This window comes from Anser cygnoides, chromosome 7 (assembly GCF_040182565.1).
Source record: "Anser cygnoides isolate HZ-2024a breed goose chromosome 7, Taihu_goose_T2T_genome, whole genome shotgun sequence".
NCBI lineage: Eukaryota > Metazoa > Chordata > Aves > Anseriformes > Anatidae > Anser > Anser cygnoides.
In genome coordinates, this window is record NC_089879.1 from 14,594,605 (window position 1) to 14,613,053 (window position 18,449).

Below are 18,449 nucleotides of genomic sequence, written 5' to 3' on the forward strand. Positions count from 1 at the left end.
ACACAATAGTAAACTCTTTAAAACGATCTTGAAAAGTGTAATCAGACAGGAAAAAAAAGGCCTCAAGAACCACTCAGTGCATATGCAAGCCAAGCCCTAACAGGGACTGCTAAACTTTACCAAAAGATACTTGGCAATGTTTCACTTGATCTAGAAACTGCACAAAGTTCACTCGACTCAGCTGAGACTACGAGCCATACGTGAAAAAAGATTGCCAGAGAATGCAACTCTTGCCCCACTGTCACCCAGAATCAATTCAAAAGACAAATTTCTTCTGGCTGTTGAGTTGTGCTGCCAGCAACAGAGTAATGACAATATGAGACCTCTGCCTGGCTGCTTTCAGTCCTCTCCCATCCTGGTAATTCCTTTATGCTCAGCTCAGATTGAAGGCATTAATGTAAAGTAGCCCCATGCCAAATCAAAGCTAAATAAAGTGTTCCAGAGATCAAGTGCAATGAAAAAAAAAAAATAATGAAAAAATCTAGAGCTGTGTTCCAAACCAAGTTCATGTGGTATAGTCTCATCCAGAAAACAATTCAAACAAACCCATATTAAAGTAATTATGAGTAAATACTGCTTTACTGCATTGTCAGGAAAGTCTGGAGAAGAATTTACAAATATGAAATTATTCAAAATACAGATTTTGGTACTCCAGAGAAGGTGGGGAAAAAAAAAAAGCAAAACATGGCTACACTGGTGAAAAACTTGTTATGGCTAAGCCTCTCAAGTCCTCTGGCCTGAACATAAGTGCACAGTATTGGTTCCTGATGCCTTCCTGCTATATAACATCATACTTATAATTAGACTGATATCACATTAGAACGACAGCAAGTGCAGGCACAATTCATTTAACAATTAATCTACCCTAGCTATCATTTTCACTTGTCATTAACTGCCTCTTAAATGCCCTCAATTTCATATAAGCATAGACTCTTCCTTTAAACATACACACGGGGGAATATGCCATTATAGGCATTATTCAAAGAAGCGCTTTCTGTCCTCGTCATCAACCACAGCATTAATCATACTGGAATAGTTTCTTCTTACAAATGACTGAGTTGCATAGTTGAATCTCATCAGCAGGATCCAATTGACTGGCAAGCTCAGAGACAGCAGACAATACTGGGCATCTGCGGCAGCCTGCACTGCGAGACCTCTGGTTTTTACCCTTTACTGATCTTTCAGAGAAAGAAAATAGATGCTGAGCGCCACGAGCTCTTATTGATTTAAATAAGTGCTCTACTCAGCATCTTTAACAGCTTGATCCAGAAGTAGTACGGAGCACAGAGAACCCAAACAAAATGAGCCTTTTTGCTTCTTTTACCATTTGCCCAAGCAGGAAAGAGACCGTTCTCTACAGAATCACAGGATCGCAGAATGCCTTAGGTGAGAAGGGACCTTTGGAGGTTATCTGGTGCAATGCCAGGTTGCTCGTAGCTTTGTCCAGGCAAAATGTGAATAACTCCAAGGATGGTGACTGCACAACCTGTTCCAGTTTTAGATCACCTATGCTGAGAAGAGTTTGGGAAGCACCTCCAGTACTGCAATCTGAGTTTATTTCCCAGTCAAACTTAAAATCTTGGAGCCGTCTTGTTTTGCAAATCTTCAATTCTGGCAAAAGCTCATACTGAGAGTGGAAGACACCAAACAAAGAAAAAAATAGGAGATACCCAGTGAAAGTTGTACAGTGTCTCTGCTCCTTCAACAAGGCTCAAGAAATCGCACACAGGCTAGCCTCAAAGCAACCACGGCTTTCAAATGCTAGTGGACAAAGGAGTTAGGAACAACATATGGCAGACCTATTGCTTCCTGAGTTTAGAAGGGAACATTTGCCTCAGGCAGGCTCATCTCGAATGTCCATATAAAGTTAATGTCAAGTCCAGATTCTGAAGCAAATGGTGCTGCAAAATAAGGAGGGCACTAAATAATTTTAAAAAAAGTATAAGTAAATTGCTCAATTGGCCTTTGAGCATGTACACTGTCCTGTTGAACAGGCTCACTGTTAAGCCTTTCAGACACCCCATGAAGGGCACTGTATAAGGTATTTCATATTCACACCCCCTCTGTCAGCAGCAAGAGCTTTCCATTAATTAGCACAATCCACAACCTTCTGAAGAAGGAGCCAGTTTAAAGTTTCTCATCCAAAGATTTGGCAACATCACAAGATTGTTTAGAATAAAAGGCATTTATCCTGCCCTCAAAGCACACACCAGCTATACCCTCTATAGCGGACAGAAGCATTTTTTCCACAGTACCCAGAGACACCACTGAAATTCAGTGTTTTAAAGTTTGAAGTGATCCTTCACTTGGTCACAAAGGTTGCATTACTTCCCATCCTACAGGCTCAAACTTCCCATAATCCAACTAATGAGAAGAAAAATGTCACTGTAATTAACACACAAAGTGATGACCTAATTAATCACTAAAGCAGCAAGATGACAGAGCTTTTGGGCTTTCAAAGTCTTCTAGCAAAGTCAGGCAAAAGAACTGTCAGGGAGCTTTTCAGGTCATTCCACGTTTGGACACCCTCAAAATAAAAGACATTTGAAACAAATTGTTTTTATATTCTATCAAACAGGAATCCAATGCGGCAAGGTCCTCATCTTCTCAAGACACTCTGCCAGGCAGCACCCACGTTCTCACTTTTTTGGGCTCGTGGCAGTATTTTCTTAAGCCCAGTACCCAAACTGAAACTTTAGGCAGTAGTTGCTTTTAATGGAAAAAGCAGTTTGCAGAAATCGCCCTGCACTACACCAGCACAAGAGAACATCTGCTTAGAGTCATGCTAAGTTGCATCAGTGATGACAGTGGTCATAAACAGATTAAAAAAACAATCAACCAAACAAACGAAAAAACAGACTGGCTAAAACACATTTTGCTTTTATTTTTCCTGCCTACGTAGTCTTATCTGGGGTCAGATTTCCAGCCTCTTCCCTTTCATGCAGCTAACATAATCCAGACAGTTCCCCTCATACAGGAAGGCAGGAACGAATGGCAGGTGAATCCTCCCGTTCAGCCACAGTCAGCTTATACCTGCTTCAAGAGATGGAGAATGCAGACTGACAAAGCACACTGGGGCAGTTTTAGCACTAAGTAACATCCCTTCAACTAAGCCCTTACGAGCATGAGATATCAAAATCTGACACCCATCATCAGTGATTTTCCTGAGATCACTGTTACCTTAATTTGTTTGGCTTTGACAGCTGAGGACCTGCCAAGCATATGGACATTCTGACTGCCAGAGCTTCGCGGCAAGCTTCCCTTGAGACAGGCAACGAGATGAGATGAGCTTGCCTTGAGCCTGGCCTCAAAGCTAAGGAAAACTGGGCTACCTCAGAAGCATTACCCCATCATTCTCTGAATAATCTTTCTAGATACAAGATTTGGGAAAAAAATGAAGAATAATGAAAGAAATAATGAAAGCTTGCATTCCCAAATAGGTGCCTTCTCCCAAATACCCTGGCACTTCATCCAAGAGAATTCAGACCACCTGAACCTTCTTACGGTCTCTAACCGGACACACAGATATCTGAGCCCAGAATATTTTCACATTTTGGAAGAAAAATCCCAACTGAGTTGTGCTCCCTTTTTTCCACTGCAGGTAGCATTTCACGTTCACCTTGATATAGGCATACATAAAGTCTTGGCTTTACCAACCGGCATTTACTGCTGGCTGCGAAGCTAGCCCCTGTGCTGGACAAAGCAAGGCAACTTTCTCTACCTTCAAGAGGAAGAGCTCCTAAACAACAAGTACTTTACCTCTGCAAGCTAGGATGCATGTTTCTCTTAATGAACTAAGTCTTCTAAACAAGATGCCCTCCTCCCACGGTTCCCTGGGAATGGAGCTCCAGTTTCTGGTGCAATCTTCAAACAGACCGCAGTTCTGCAGTCGTGCTAACAATGCATTATCCTTGCTTGTAGTTCGAGATAAGGTAGGTACTTCATTTCCCTAACGAGCAGATGTACTTAATAAGCAGGTACTTTATCAATTTAGTCCTAAAGGAAGAATTAAGAGAATAGGACATTTACATTTCTAGAGCAAAAAACAAATGTTAGGCCCCCCGCTAGTCGAAGATAATAAGAAATACATGTTACTGGATTTTGAAAAGCTTTTCAAAATAAGTACGCATCCCACAGCCCAGACTTTCAGAGGGAATAATAATTCCAGCTGCTGCTGTGAGCAACAGATTTCTTTTTAACAGAGAGCAAAGCAGCATTATTCTACATTATGTTTCAAGGGATAAAGGTGTTATTTAAGCTCACAATGATTTTTACATTGTTTGGGTTACGAAGAAAGCACCTTAATGTTCTCCCTCCATTAAAGTAAATCTTGAAAGCTAAACTTGAGACTGGTGGAGATCAGAGTCCCTTATATTTACTGAAAGAATAAGAACAGCATGGGCGAAGTTTTGACAAGCTATAAGCAGCTGTTTCAAACTGTGCTTCATTTGTATTCCAGTAGGGCCAGTTCTTTGGGGCCAAGAGACTGTGGCTGCAGAACCTATTCATTTCTTGCTTCTTGGCTTCAAGAGGGCTACCAACAAAGATATCTACCATAAGGTTGAAGTCTGTCAATTAGGATTTGAACTCTGGCCAGCCACAATACCAGAGGAATAATTAAGACTGTTCTCGTAAGCAGAATGAAACAATACAACCATTCAAAGTGGGAAAACAGCAGACCTTTTTTTGATTTTGTACTGCAACAACAACAACAAGATGCACACAAAAATGCATCCCAGCTTTGCAGCATATGCTTTAACGTATTACTGAGCTCATACATAACTTGCCTGTGCCTAGCAAGGGAATTCAAGAACAAAATATCTGCAAACAAGTCAGGAGAGCAATAAATACTAGGTCCACCACTAAGATAAATCAAAAACCCTGCCAATGTAAACAATGATAAGTGCCTTTCATTTTTTCCCCTCTGATGGCTATTCTCAATAAGCTCCAGACCCTGAATTCACTAGCCCAAAAGTTGAAACTGTGTGCCAAGCATGTTTCCAAAGCTATTAAGCTATCAAGAAAAAATTGGTAGCAGCTTAAGTGACTCCATCTCATGTGCTCACAATCTGTAGACACAAATCTAGTAAACACGGGCTGCAGACAAATTTCCCTATTTACAGGGCAGTTGCATTTAGAAGCACAGAGTCATTTAGGTTGATAATCTTACAGGTCTTTTCCAAGTCCAACCATTAATCTAGCACTGCCAAGTCTACTGCCAAACCATGTTCCTAAGCACCACATCTACATGTCCTTTACATACCTTCAGGGGCATTTGGTATCTCAGGTAGAGACATTTCTTTGCCATACAAATGGTTTTGCTCAAAATCAGCATCAGCTCTAGAAACCTTCAGTTACCACAAATAATAACACCGATAATCCTCCTCCCAAAAATCCACCGCAGAAAATTAAGGTGGTACATTAAACCAAAAGAGAAAACTGACTTGACATTGTCAGAGACGCCTCCCTGTCTGCACTGACTGACATGGAAGTTACTGGCAAAAAGAGGGAAGGTGACCTCGGATGCACCTGACTTGCTGAACCATGCTGCTGTGTTAGTGGAACTGGTCCACACAATGTCACTCCACTAGCAGATTTGCTCTCTGGATTTGGGCCAGTGGCAGAGACAGCATTTAATTAAGCCACTGCATGAATGAGAACGAATGAAGGAAAATTATAGCAGAATGAAATTGGCTAGTGCTCTGTAAGCGAAACACACCAGGATGAATCAGCTAGTAAACAAAGAGCAATAACTGAAGGCTAACACCACTGTCTCAACAAGAAATCAGATACTGTAAAAAGACACGAAACGATCAAAGTTTCACGACTAGAGGAAAAACCCTAAAAGTTAATAAAAACACTGGAAGCATGGGTAGGGTGCCATGGAAAGACAAAACGATGCACCCTGAGATAGGAATGCCTCTTTCTTTTTTTATTCTTCTTCTGTTACTAAGCTGCTGGTAGCAGTGGCCTATAAATGAGTTTTTTGCCTTTGAATCCACCTCCTTCCTTTGTTGAGATGCCAGCTAATGCCAGAACCTGTTCACATCAAAATCTGTTGCTCCTAGCAAGTAAACTTTCCCTACCAGAGACTGCAAGGTCAAGTGAAAAAACAAGCAGTGGCAGCAGATGAACTCAGAGTAGCCAAGCTCCACTGTAACCACTGTGGTATCTCAGGAACTGTTCTGATGCACCCAAGTCCCTGTGGAACAAGAAAAACATGCAGCGCAAAACATGTCAAATGACAAGAAGGGTCTACTAACCTTGCTCCTTCAATTAAGGCTGAAGGGATTACAACTCACCAGAAAAGACCTAGAACCAAGCAAGAATCCTTATCTAGAATTTACTTTTCTGGGATCATTTTTTTCAGGCTACCACTTGAAAAAAGCCATGAATTAATTCTTCAAATAAGTACACGTATCTTGAAAGTTCTCTGACAGCATTTTAGTAACGATTTGATCCTTAACCTCAGCAAAATTTTATTAGCATTTTAAAGTACCAATAAAACGTATTTATGAGTTTCTCTTTGGGTTTCATTGCCCTTTTTTTTTTCTTTTCCTAATTTGTTAACTGTCTTGTACTAGCCTATGATCTGAGCTCAGTTAGACTGATTAGCAGCGACAGCATGTCAGAGGTCGTTACCATTAAACATACCTCAGTGAACAATTTAATGGAGTTGTTATTCCACCAGTGGCAGCCCTCGCAATCGGGTTTAAGAGTCAGTAGGAAACAAACTCGAGATGAGACAGGACTAACCTGGATGCCTGAGCACCCTCTGGTGTCAGCACTGAAGGGTTCAAGCCCAGCAGTTCTGCACTGCCCAGCTTTTAGTTACTCATGCAGCACAGTCCCACTGGCAAATGCTGCTGATGGGAATAACAACTCAGCATCTTTAACCAACGTTGGAAATGTGTCTTCATTCTCCCCCTCAAGGGGGAAGTTATGGCTTTAGATTAGCCCATTGTCCCAGGCAAGATGTGTGTGGGTTTTGTATACACACACACACATAATGCAGATTTACATAAATGTATTCACACAGGCATATATATTCATATATATACAAAATATACATACATACATTCATGTGTATATACATAAAATATACATTACATATACATGCATCCTTTTAATATATGCAAATGGAAAAATATTTTCTTGACCACTTATTTTCATGAGCAATCTTTGGGCTTGCCCTCCCTTTTCCATTATTCCTATTGGAAGGAAATATGTTTGTGTGTGTGTCTGCATAAATGTGTGTGGTTGGGGGCAGGGGAGACAGAGAGAGAAGAGCTGGGGGAAGAAGTGAAAAATATGTATTTTAAATAGTCTCAGCTGACTGTAATCCCCAGGCCTCCACTCTACACAGAGGCACATACCTATCAGCATGTCTGATCTTAAACGTATCCTACATAAACGCGACAGCCATCCCTTACAACGTGACTAGGTCAGCAGCATTTCACTCTTCTGCCCGTGCAGAGCTGCTGAATTTGTTGCCATAAAGCAGAACAATGCTGAAGGTACAATGTAGACTGCTTGCAGCTGCTCAATTTCTATCAGACCTCTGAATGGAGCCGCCTCCTCTATCAGGTTTTCAGTAAGTGCAGTTCTGTGGAGCGCTGGTAATTTAACATGAGCTATATAGTTCAGGGCAGGGATCCTACAACAAACAAGTACAGCCCAACTTGGCCTTCTTTCACCCAAGTAAAGACATAAATGTTCCTTCAGAGTCCTCCTGCCCACGCTAGCGGCAAGCATAACCGTTTTATATACATCCAGGCAATGCTATAAGTGCTCCTCCAAATCCCCAATCTCTCCTTTAAAACCCCAAAAGCAGCCGAGGGAGAAGCAGCCCCTCCTGTACAAAGAAAACATCGCAGAGGGGCTCGTGTGAAACAAAAGTAGCTGCAAGATGGCAAAGTGAGTGAAAGCACCCAAGTGAGGATTGCAGTGTATGCTACAACAGCACATAAAACATGCTTGAAAAAAAAATAAAATTCTATTACCTATTCCATACTACAAACTTACTTTCCACTTTTTAGAAGTGTTTTGAGTGAGAAAAATAAAATTATTTTAAAATGATGATGGGACTGAATTTCAGACAATGGGGAATTCAGTCCATTAATCATCAAGTTAATCTATTTATTCACCTTGAAAAAAATCACAGATCAGGAGAAAGTCTATTAAAAGAACGCAAGGCTTCAGCTGCCACCTTCCTCACTGAGTAAGCAATCAGAAGGTGCCCCTTTGAACTTGGCATTAATAAAATTCTCATTAAATGCAAACCTGCACAATGTTATCTTAAAAGAGGCTCATTAGCTTCAAAAAAATTACTTGTATCAAAAGTTGCTTATTTCCTCAGAGGTGAGAAGGTGAGTTTTCAAACCACCAGCGGCTAGAGCTCCTCATTTCAGCCCCATCAATGCTACAGCCGCATCTTGCAGTCCATCCTACCTCAATTATTTATGTAAAGCAGAGCCAAATTTGCAGATAGAAGTTATAAGCACTATTATGAGATAGGACAGCGATGCGGATCACTAATTTCAGTATAGTACATAAGATTTCAGCCAGCCAAGGCTATTTGTCTTCTACTTTCTTCAGGTAGGATAGAAATTATGAATCATCTCTAAAAGGGAGAGGTACGGAGAGAAGGTAGGAATATTTCCCCCTCTCCCAATACTCAATGAAAAGAACATTCATGATTATTCTTTACACTGGAGTAAGGAATAGAAAAAAAAAATCAGATAAAGTTATAGCAACAACAAAAACCAATTAGACTGCCTCCTGGAGAACACGGTCCAGCTACACAGTTAATACAATAATAGGATACACAGCCGAAGTGGGATCTCTCTCCAGCTGAGAATAAACAAGACTGTATCAAAGATTCTCTTGGTATTCCTCAGCCTGCCTGTAACAAGCAATTAATCAGATGACCTCGCCAATCCGCCACCGTGGGGGGTACAAATGGGACTGCTTTATGTCTCCCCAGCCGTTACTCCTGTACGTAGATCCACTGCACCCTTGAGAAGCTGTAAACAAACACTTCTCTCCTTGCAGAAATACACATAAAATTGTACATTAGGATTTAAGAAACTTAGTAAAGCCCACTATCATGCATTCACACACACATTATATGAATTTTACATTTTTAATCTTTCCTACCGAAGGCCTTAGAATAAGGAAATGACATTTTTTATTATTATTTTTAAATAGCAGTTGTAATGAGATGGAGATATAACCAAAGCGTGACTTGGCACTGCACTGATGCAGCCAAAAGCAGGTAATCATTGCTCATAAAAACCTTCCAGAACAACGGAACAAGCTGAGAATAAATTCCAACATGAGGTGGATTTCTCTAAACCCGTTTTCTTCATGGCAAAGGCATCAAGTAAGAAACCATATACTAATGCCACCCTAGGGGGAAACCAAAGGGGCATAAACACCAGGCAATTCAGACAATGAGGAGCTAAGGCAAGTAGAAACCAGCATGTTCTTATCAATGCATAACATAATTACATCTTATAATAATATTGGCACGTGTTAACGTACTGTTTCTCTAATAAAGCCATCATCCTGACAGCTCTAGAAAGTTTATTCTTCTCAAGCATCCATTCTCCCTGTTTCTCCTTGGCGATTTGGGCTTGCAACAGCTCCATGACTGCATGCAACAGAGAGCCACAAGTGTGTTTGCACAAGGCTCCGGCGTGCATTCCTGGTCCAACATCAGAAGAAAATACGTGGCCCTGGTTTTAAGTCTTCCTGTGGATGCTGCTGCTTCAGACCTCTTGTCTTTTTCTGCTGCACGATCCAAGATTTTCAAATGCCTAAATTCAGTCTTTAGGTCAGAAAAATACTACATCATCACCGGCCCCCAACTTCATACAGAAAAAAAGCGCATCTAGTCCTATCACCACTTGTGACAGCATGATGCTTCGATCGCCTTCACACAAGTACAGCACCTTTGAATTTCTCCAGCTTCCAACAGCCAGCTGCTCTGAAATATACTCAAAGATCCCTCCCAGTGCAAGGTTTGTTTTATTTTTAGCATGAGAAGAAGAAAATCAAGCAAATTAAATACACCACTCTCCCCCACACTTCAGGGGAGAGGAAAGTGGATAAATCAGACTAACTTTAAAGACTAATCCCTCTCTAGGCCTTGAATTATCTCTAATTTAGGCCTCACCTAATTTCACCAAGAAAAACATACATTCATGAAAACTTGAAAGGCTAGTGAAAGACTGGATGAAATTTCAACATAAATAAGCACTAGGCAGAACAAAGGAAAATCGACTAAAAATCTCGTACAGAAACATGTTGGAGGCTCCACAGGCTCCAGACAGCACCGCCCCCTGATACAGGCTGTCCAGAGAGAGGTAACAGTGCCACTTTTTTGGTTGTATCTCTTCTCAGTTGCATGCTGATCCTTACGACACCAGTTGTTAAGCCAACAGTAAATGAATAGACACAAAATCTTGGCTGCACAACCCAGAGGCGAGCGTAGACCCTTTATGACCGCTTGTATTTTTTGTTGTTGTTGCTGGTGGCTTTATTTATTTATTTTTTAAATCTCTTCCCAGATTAGACTTTTCTCTCTGGTTATACAGAGAATTCCCACGGCAGACACGGTGTCACGTTAAACGACATTACTTTGCCAACAGCTATCTGTTCTGCTGCTTCATTCAGAGTGCATTATCTGCCCACAAGCATTCATTTATGTCTGTTTACAAAAAACAAAAATAACGGTAGGAGAAAAACAAATCTTCTGGAACTATATGTGAGGTTAAGCTTACAGACTTACTAAGGTAGTTTATAGACACATAAGATGCATACCGACTTGAAAGATGCCCTCAGATGGTCTGCCCTACACAATCTCTCTTGTACTAAGAAAAATGACAAGTACTAGCAATACTGAGCTGCTTGCTGTTACACAGAAAGACACCATACCTCTCAGAAAGAGCACGTGGGAAACAAGCAGGGTAGCAATCGGCAGATGCTTTTTCAGTATACTCATCTCTTATGGTTTGCTTACAAGCTAGAGATAAACAGCAAATTCTCTCTCTCATTCTTCTATTTTCCAGTCACCCAGATCAAAGAGCCACTTGTCCCAGCACCCCATCCTCCAGCTTGGTCAGTTCTAGTGGCTTCACAAGACACGAAGAGAAATTACAGCTGCCTTGGAGGAACAGAACACAAAACAACGCCAGATATTCCCTAACCTTACAAGTAGAAGATAGCTTCTGCCCTTTAGCAGAAAGAAGAAGTTTAAAAGAATATTGAAACGTCTAAATAATCAATTTCAAACATGCACTGAAATCTTGTAATTTTAAAAGAGGCTTGAAATCTGCTTATTATAGCTGCCTTATAGTCCTCTTCACAGCTTCATAGAATTGCAATAGAATCACGCAACAGAAATCCATTAGGCTACAATCGTCCTGCCAGCACAGCATTGTTCCCTACTGTATAACTTCTCCCAAGGATGCTGCGAGGATTAATTCATTACAGCTTGTGGTATGCTTTGAAAGCACTCAGTCTACAGAAGAGCTGAGAGAATTATTAGGAAAAGGACAATCAAACCCTGGTGACCCTCTCTTTATCCCAGAGGGTCCTGTTCAGAGCAGCAATTTAGCCCAACAAAGCAAACAAATTCAAAACCAAATTCAATACAACAAATGGGAACGTGTCATAATAAGAATGCAGTCACACAAGACAAGAATCTCTGAAATGGTCATTAACTTTTACTCCTTACCTAATATTGACTAATGCATGGGTCACCTTGCTTGCAGGCTCTTTCCATTGACCGGCATTGGTAGAAATCCTCAGAACTGAAACGAAAAGACAGTTAACAGTGCTGGCACAGAACTGACAGTCTTTTCATCCAAAATGTCACAAGTCTGCTTAGGTGGGATGGCAGCCTGCAAATCACATCAAAATAAAGTTTCAAGGATGACCATCTGTGATGCAAAGCAGAAGTTCTCTTCAAAGCCTGCATAAGAAAATGCAGGAACATGGAAGAGGTATGCAGGACACCTGGGAGGCAGGAAACACAGGGGCACAAGAGTCTAAATTCTCCTGACTGATTTCATTATCACATACTAAAGTCACTCTCCCAGAAACGGGACAGCATCCCAGGTCTATGATACCTTCTAGTCTACACACTGCCATTCTCCTCCAGCTCCTATTTATGAAAGATTCCACCTGAACAGCACTACACCCTGTGATATAAATCTAACCCAGCAGTGATGGATCCCTTACCTCCCTGTTTATCTGGAATCGTAGAGAGGGATTACACGCCACCCTGGGGAAAAACACTCCCTGTAGGAATGAGTGTGTTGCTCCGTTGCACAGATGGTCTCTGACAGACTTGGGAGCAGATCTGAAAACATTCAGCAATAGGAAGAACTTCTAGGGATTTTTTTTTTTTCCTCCTGCCAGAGCACCCAAAATATTTATCTAGGTCAGAATCTGTAGCATTTCTATGGTGGCAGTTACCTGAACATCTCTTACTAAGTACTAAAACAATAAAACAGTAGCAAGTGTTTGGATTATTTTTCTGTTTTGCCTGAATAAAAGCAAATTTTCTATGAATTTGTATATACAGGGTTTTCTAGGGTTGCATTCTACAAGAAAGGTTTGCCTTAGACTTAGAAGTGAAGGAATAGCACTTCATCCAAATTTATGATCATCTAGAAACATGGATGCTACAAGTGAATCCATAAGCACAGTGGCTGCACACTCTGGCCTATTGTTGCCCAAGAAAAGCTTTTAGTCCTTAAAGATCTGGATAAAGTTCAGACTCAGGAAATTTTAAAAAAATCAAGACACCTAGATTACACTTCCACTGTACGAAGTTTCAATGACATTAACAAGAAAATTAAAGGCTAAAGTATTTCTCTCATCTGTGCTAACAGATGTCCCAAGGTTAGGGGATAGAAGGGTGACTGTAACCCCTGTGAGATGCATTGACATAGCCAAAGGAGGCTGTCAGTTTAGCCTGGCTAAGTTAAGGCTTTCAACTCAAGACAGTGCTGCCTTATACCTTCCTTGTGCTACCATTACATGTCACCTGCAGGGAAAAAAAATGTCAGCTCCGAGTAATGTTATTTTGTCAAACTGTAGGTACTGTACTCAAATATCTGAGGTAACGTATTCAGAGAGTTTCCACACAGACCTCCATAACATTAATTCAAATGAGTTTGTTCTATGTAGCAGGATGGAAAACATTCATGTGATATATGAAGTGTTCAAAAAGGTCAGATGTGCCTATCGCAGCCCAACTGAGTAAGTATTTGAGCGTATTATTTATCCAATCCACTTTCCTTCAGCTTCCACAAGAAGCAGGTTTGAAAAAATTACTGGCCAGTAAAATCACCTCATCGTACTAACTGCAATTCTCGGGAGTAGGAAATGGGTTAGCAAAAAATCTTTTGAGCTCAGAGAGCACAATTGACCAACTGATCACTTATATAACGGATGAAAACTGTAGGAAGCAATTCATTTTTGCTTGCAATTACAGGGAGTATTAGGCTTCTTTTATTTTGGTGAGGATGACTCCCTCCCATGTCGGCAGAGTGCTGTGGCCAACTGTCTTTGTCCCACAGCCCTTAACTCCCCTTAAATGCTTATATTAACTCCTGATGTTCGATGGGCGACCAAACTGAGAAGGGAGCAGGGGGTGCACGGAATAAAGGTCCTTCTAGAACACAGCAAGCAAAGAACACAGCTTTATTCTTTTCTTCACAGCTTCAAGCATGTAGGCACTGCACCAGCCTTTGCTGCAGCTACCCCTGGCTACAGGCTCCTGTGTATACACACAGCCTGATTTTGCCTCCATGCATTCTTTGCTCTCCTTTGTTCCTCTTCTCCCTGCTGGGTTTCACTTGGTAGCGCTCCAGCACGTCTCTCTCCCTCTGAAGGATGGCAGCTTCTCCCTATTTTGCCAGTAGGCACATTCTTCAGTCCAGTGATTTGCTTGTCATTGCAAGCAGGTTTGTGAGGGCTGTTTTCTTGGTTTGTTTTGGCAATGACTACTCTAGATGTGATTTGTCTAGCACAGCAAGCTTCCTGTTATAAAAGTTTCTCAAATTCTTCTCCAAATTCTTGTTTGCACTGAGTGCTTCTCTGTGCTGGCTAGTTCTGCAGCATGTACTGACCTTGACTTGAAACTCTTAAATGTGATGAATGCAAACTACAAATTGATGGACTAAACAAAAATGCATGAAATGCATAATACCACATAAATTTGTTAGCACAATTGGCCACTTTGAATTACAGTAACTGGCTGTTAGAGAGGCTATGGGTTTGCTCCTATTTTTTTCTGACTGAAAATATGTATTGCTTTAACAAGTTTCTCTCTCTCAATTCTTAATTTACCAAATATATCAACACAAAACATGTCCAGTCAAGGAGACAGGTATTGGCAGCAGGTGGAAAAAGAACACCTGACAAACACCCACCACCAGCACCCTCACTTCTGCTCAAGGTTAGAATTCATTCCTGACCAGTCAGAAGGTACTCACCCATAGAATAAAGGTTATCAAAATTCTGGTGCATCCGAATGATTTCATAATACAGCTCATCATAGCTGCTGGGCGTAGGGAGAAAGGTGTCTCCGTAAGTGATAAACATGTTGAACAGGTTCACAACCTATACAAAGACGTGGAAACAAGTTACAACATGAACATTTACACAAAAGCTACACTGCAACAGAATACAAGCTATGTTCAAAACCTTCAGAGAAACAGCTCTTGGTTCCATTACCCAGTATTACATAAGCTCATTGCTCTATTGTCTTCCTTACAGTACAGAAGAGACAGGCAAGAAGCTTAAATATTATCATACCTAGGACCTGAAAAACAGCTCTCTAGTATTTCATATACAAAGAGTCATAAAGTGAGAAAAAACATTACCAAATCTGGAAAATTAAGCTAAGTCTTCCTTCACATAAGCTTGTTTATTTCAACGAGGAGACCTTACAGTGACACAAAGCTCCCCCTTTTTCAAATATCTGGCAAAACCAACCATAGTGACATTCCTCAGCTTAGTTGTCTTGTCCTGATACCTCCTTACCTGGGCAGAAATTTTGAAATCTTTTCTAAAATTCATTCAAATTTAATTAACTTGTTTAAAAGAAAAGGATTTGCTTTGTCTGTACTCACCATAAGAGCAAGGGTGAAGATGTTGTGTTTGGCCAGCAGCACTGTCTCATTAGACATGAGAAACTTCAACAAGTTGATCAAAGCTAGGAGAAAATGCATATTTTTTTGAATAAAACTAAAAGCAAAGCCATTCTCAACAAGTCACTTAAATATATATACATTTTCATTATCCAATATCAACTAACTTAAATGACAGCTGCTTACTTCTCAGAAATACATCAGTTTCCACATTTATTCTCCTTCACTGACTTCCCAATCAAGTTCACTCAGGCTCAAGGTTAAGGCACTTGTTAGCTTAGATGGTTATGGTTTTTTTATTTGTTTTTGTTTTTTTCTACCTGCCAGACCTTCAAATGAGCCTTGAGGCCGGAGAATCCAACTGTCTCCTTTCTGCTTCATACATCACCAACATGATGTATGCAGTCAGCCCCAAACTGTCACTCCTGTTGATACGTGCAGTTTAAAAAAAATAAAAAGATGAAAAAACAAAACTCAGCATAGCTCTTCTGTAGCTCTATGTCAATGCTGCTGCAATGGTACAAGGAAGGATGTACTACTTTATTGTGTCAGTTATCTAGGGCTGTGCAGTAAAGACTACAGATCTGGTTCACACTTGTCTTGAGAAAGAAAACAAAGGCTTCTGCTGTAACCACCCAATATCAGTTAGCGATAGTGGGAATTAACAAAAAGGTTGGCTAAAAGAGCTTTAATCACACAGACTTTACAATAAGCAATTGCATTCTATACACCTGAATGAAATGGAAATTTCTTTACCTTGTTGCTTCAAGTTCTAGATTTTTATTTATTTATTTTAAAAAGAAAGCTGTTTTCTTCTGCAGGATACCTGCTCAGGTCTAAAGCTGACACCTGCCTAGAATAGATTCTTAATGTACTCTCTGCTCTGAAGTCAACAAGTTTCAAGACTTAAAAAACCTGAAATAGATGGCCTACAAAGTCAAACTGGAAAACAAAAAAGACTTTTTTAAAGGTTCTTGATTACCTGCTAATTGCTAACTGCATCTACTGATTTCTTACAGGTGAAACTAGAATTTATTAACCTGTTCCTTTTCTCCCCAGTTTGTGGCAGCACTTCCACAAAACGTACTGCTGCTCATGGTTTGGTGCAGTCAGGAAAGAACATTTGAAACAAACCAAAACAAAAGAAACACACACAATAGTTCAGCAGCCCCAGGAGCAGCCTGGGGACAGATATCTCTGGTGTACTAATCCAGAGCCAAACCAACCAGGAATACTTGGACTCTCAAAATTCACCACGACTTGCGAGGCTCTAGAAAGGCTTGACTGTTAGAAACCACATTCCGCAAGTTCCAGATGCTAGAAGAGAAAGCTGGTCAGTGAGAAGCTTTAGCAGTTATCACCCAGTACCAAATAAAAGATTTGAGATATGCCATTTGAGCAGGCAAAATAAATTGTCCATGGATTTATAAAGTTTAAATACGACCTCAGATTTCTATGCAATATGAACTGAAGTAATTACTACCACCTTCAAACACTATCATTATCTACTCAATTATTACATACTAGTCAGTAAGCCTGCAAGAAAACCAACTTTAGTTTGGAAGAACCCCATTGCAAATAGAAAATGGATCATTCAACAGGGCCCAAAGGTACAGGCTATGAAACAGGAGTAGAAAAAGTACAGGGAACAAGAATGAGGTAAGGGCAAAACTCAAATCCCCCCCTCGCCCTTCCTTCAGGACTACAGGGTACTCCAAAAAGATAAAACCAGAAAACCACAGTAAAGAAACAGATGAGAAGAGACTCAAATTCTGGAACTAAACAAACTTTCAGAGATTATGAATACAGACCTGCAACCACTGCTTTCCAATACTAGAAGTTCACAAGGAGGATCAAAAGTTTATATATGGCCCCAAAAAGATAAGTCTACAATCGTAGTGAGGATATTTACTCATCACAGACAGAAGTTACTTCAATTTATTCCGATCTATCAGCTGATGGCTTGATGTTCAACTGCAAATCTGATTGAACAAAGTTCTCTGCAAACTCCAGACAGGCAAGTGACTTTTCTTTCAGGTCTATTCCAGGAATTAAATAGCAGCAGCAGCCTCCCTCCCTTCCATGACAGGAGATAACTTTGTGAAGCAGAAATACTGATACCTTTTCAGTCCTGCCACACAACTCCCAATACCATCAGCATCTCATCATCAGACACTCAAACACCTGGGACCAAAATCAGAGTGAAATCAGAGCCTGGATTCCAGCTCTGGAAACACTCCTGTCAGGTATTTTTCTGCAAAACAGCCATTTCAAAACAAAGAAGTAGCAGGTACAGATTGGCTCTCCACTGGAGCAGAAATCCAGCTAAAAACAGGTTTCCAAGGTAACCAAGCCTCCAACAGCAAAAAGTACAGTCTCCCGCAGCCAGTGCTTTGGACTGAAGACAGCTGCCCCGCATCTCTGTCACAGCAGCTCGTTAGCCATTTCTCTATTTAATACTTATAAGCATGATGTTACCTCTTTCAGAGCCACAAGACTCCGTATAACCACTTCTCCTGCCCCTGTGCTGCTGTTCAACTACTTGCAGTTGGGCTTTCTGAAGGCAGAGCAGCAGAGCTCTGTTTTTTCCACAATAAATGGCACGAAGCCTCGTATTTTTGTACCATCGCCTCTCGCACTTCCAGCAGAACCCTGTTGAAAAGCCTTTGGCAGCAGGTGGTCGCACAGCGTGAAGAAAAGGCACTGAACATCCAGACACCGTGAACACCAAAGCTGCTAGTGGTGAGAAGACATTATTTTTAAAAGACAGAGCCTAACCATCACTGCCTAGAGCACAAGTATTCACTGACTGACAGGGGCAAGCACCCTACAACTATCCTTTGCAGTATTTCTCAGATACCTCTCTGAAGCACTTGCACCGCTCTTTTTTTTTATTTAAGCGTTGTCATCAATATAAAGAACTGCTGCTCTGCCCCAACATCCGCTGTAATAAGTTCGCTCGTGTTTAATTTTCCTGTTTCAGCATGAAAGACAAGTTATTACTGCTTCTTGAAATCCATCTTTGTACTTGAATTGCACGGCATCAACTCATAACTTACCTGTGTTGTTACTTCCTAAGAACTAGGACAGAGAGGGACGCTTCACATCAAATAGGTACTCAGTGCCGGGCTCCGAGCTGGTCTTCCAGGTTTACAGTAACTGTGTGCACTGCACAGACAAAGAACCAACAGTTTGGGAACCCCACAAGCTGTATGTAGTGCTCTTACCTGCACCAGTGCTCAGAGAACAACCAACCTCCTTCTCTGCCAGCACATTCTG

At 40.9% G+C, this 18,449-nt stretch overlaps 1 protein-coding gene across 3 annotated transcripts in view; it reads right to left on the reverse strand.

Annotated features, from left to right (window-relative positions):
• The window catches only part of ARMH3 (armadillo like helical domain containing 3), a 120,866-nt gene that overhangs the window by 53,908 nt on the left and 48,509 nt on the right, over nucleotides 1-18,449 (reverse strand). For all 3 annotated transcript variants that reach the window (XR_010832698.1, XM_067000268.1, XM_048060432.2), the window contains exons 21-23: nucleotides 15,153-15,235; nucleotides 14,514-14,640; nucleotides 11,744-11,819 (exon numbers count right to left, since the gene is read on the reverse strand). Coding sequence is in view for 2 of the 3 variants with exons in the window: in XM_067000268.1 (XP_066856369.1) it covers nucleotides 11,744-11,819; nucleotides 14,514-14,640; nucleotides 15,153-15,235 (286 nt within the window). In the remaining variant the exon portion in view is untranslated. The remainder of the gene's footprint in view (nucleotides 1-11,743; nucleotides 11,820-14,513; nucleotides 14,641-15,152; nucleotides 15,236-18,449) is intronic.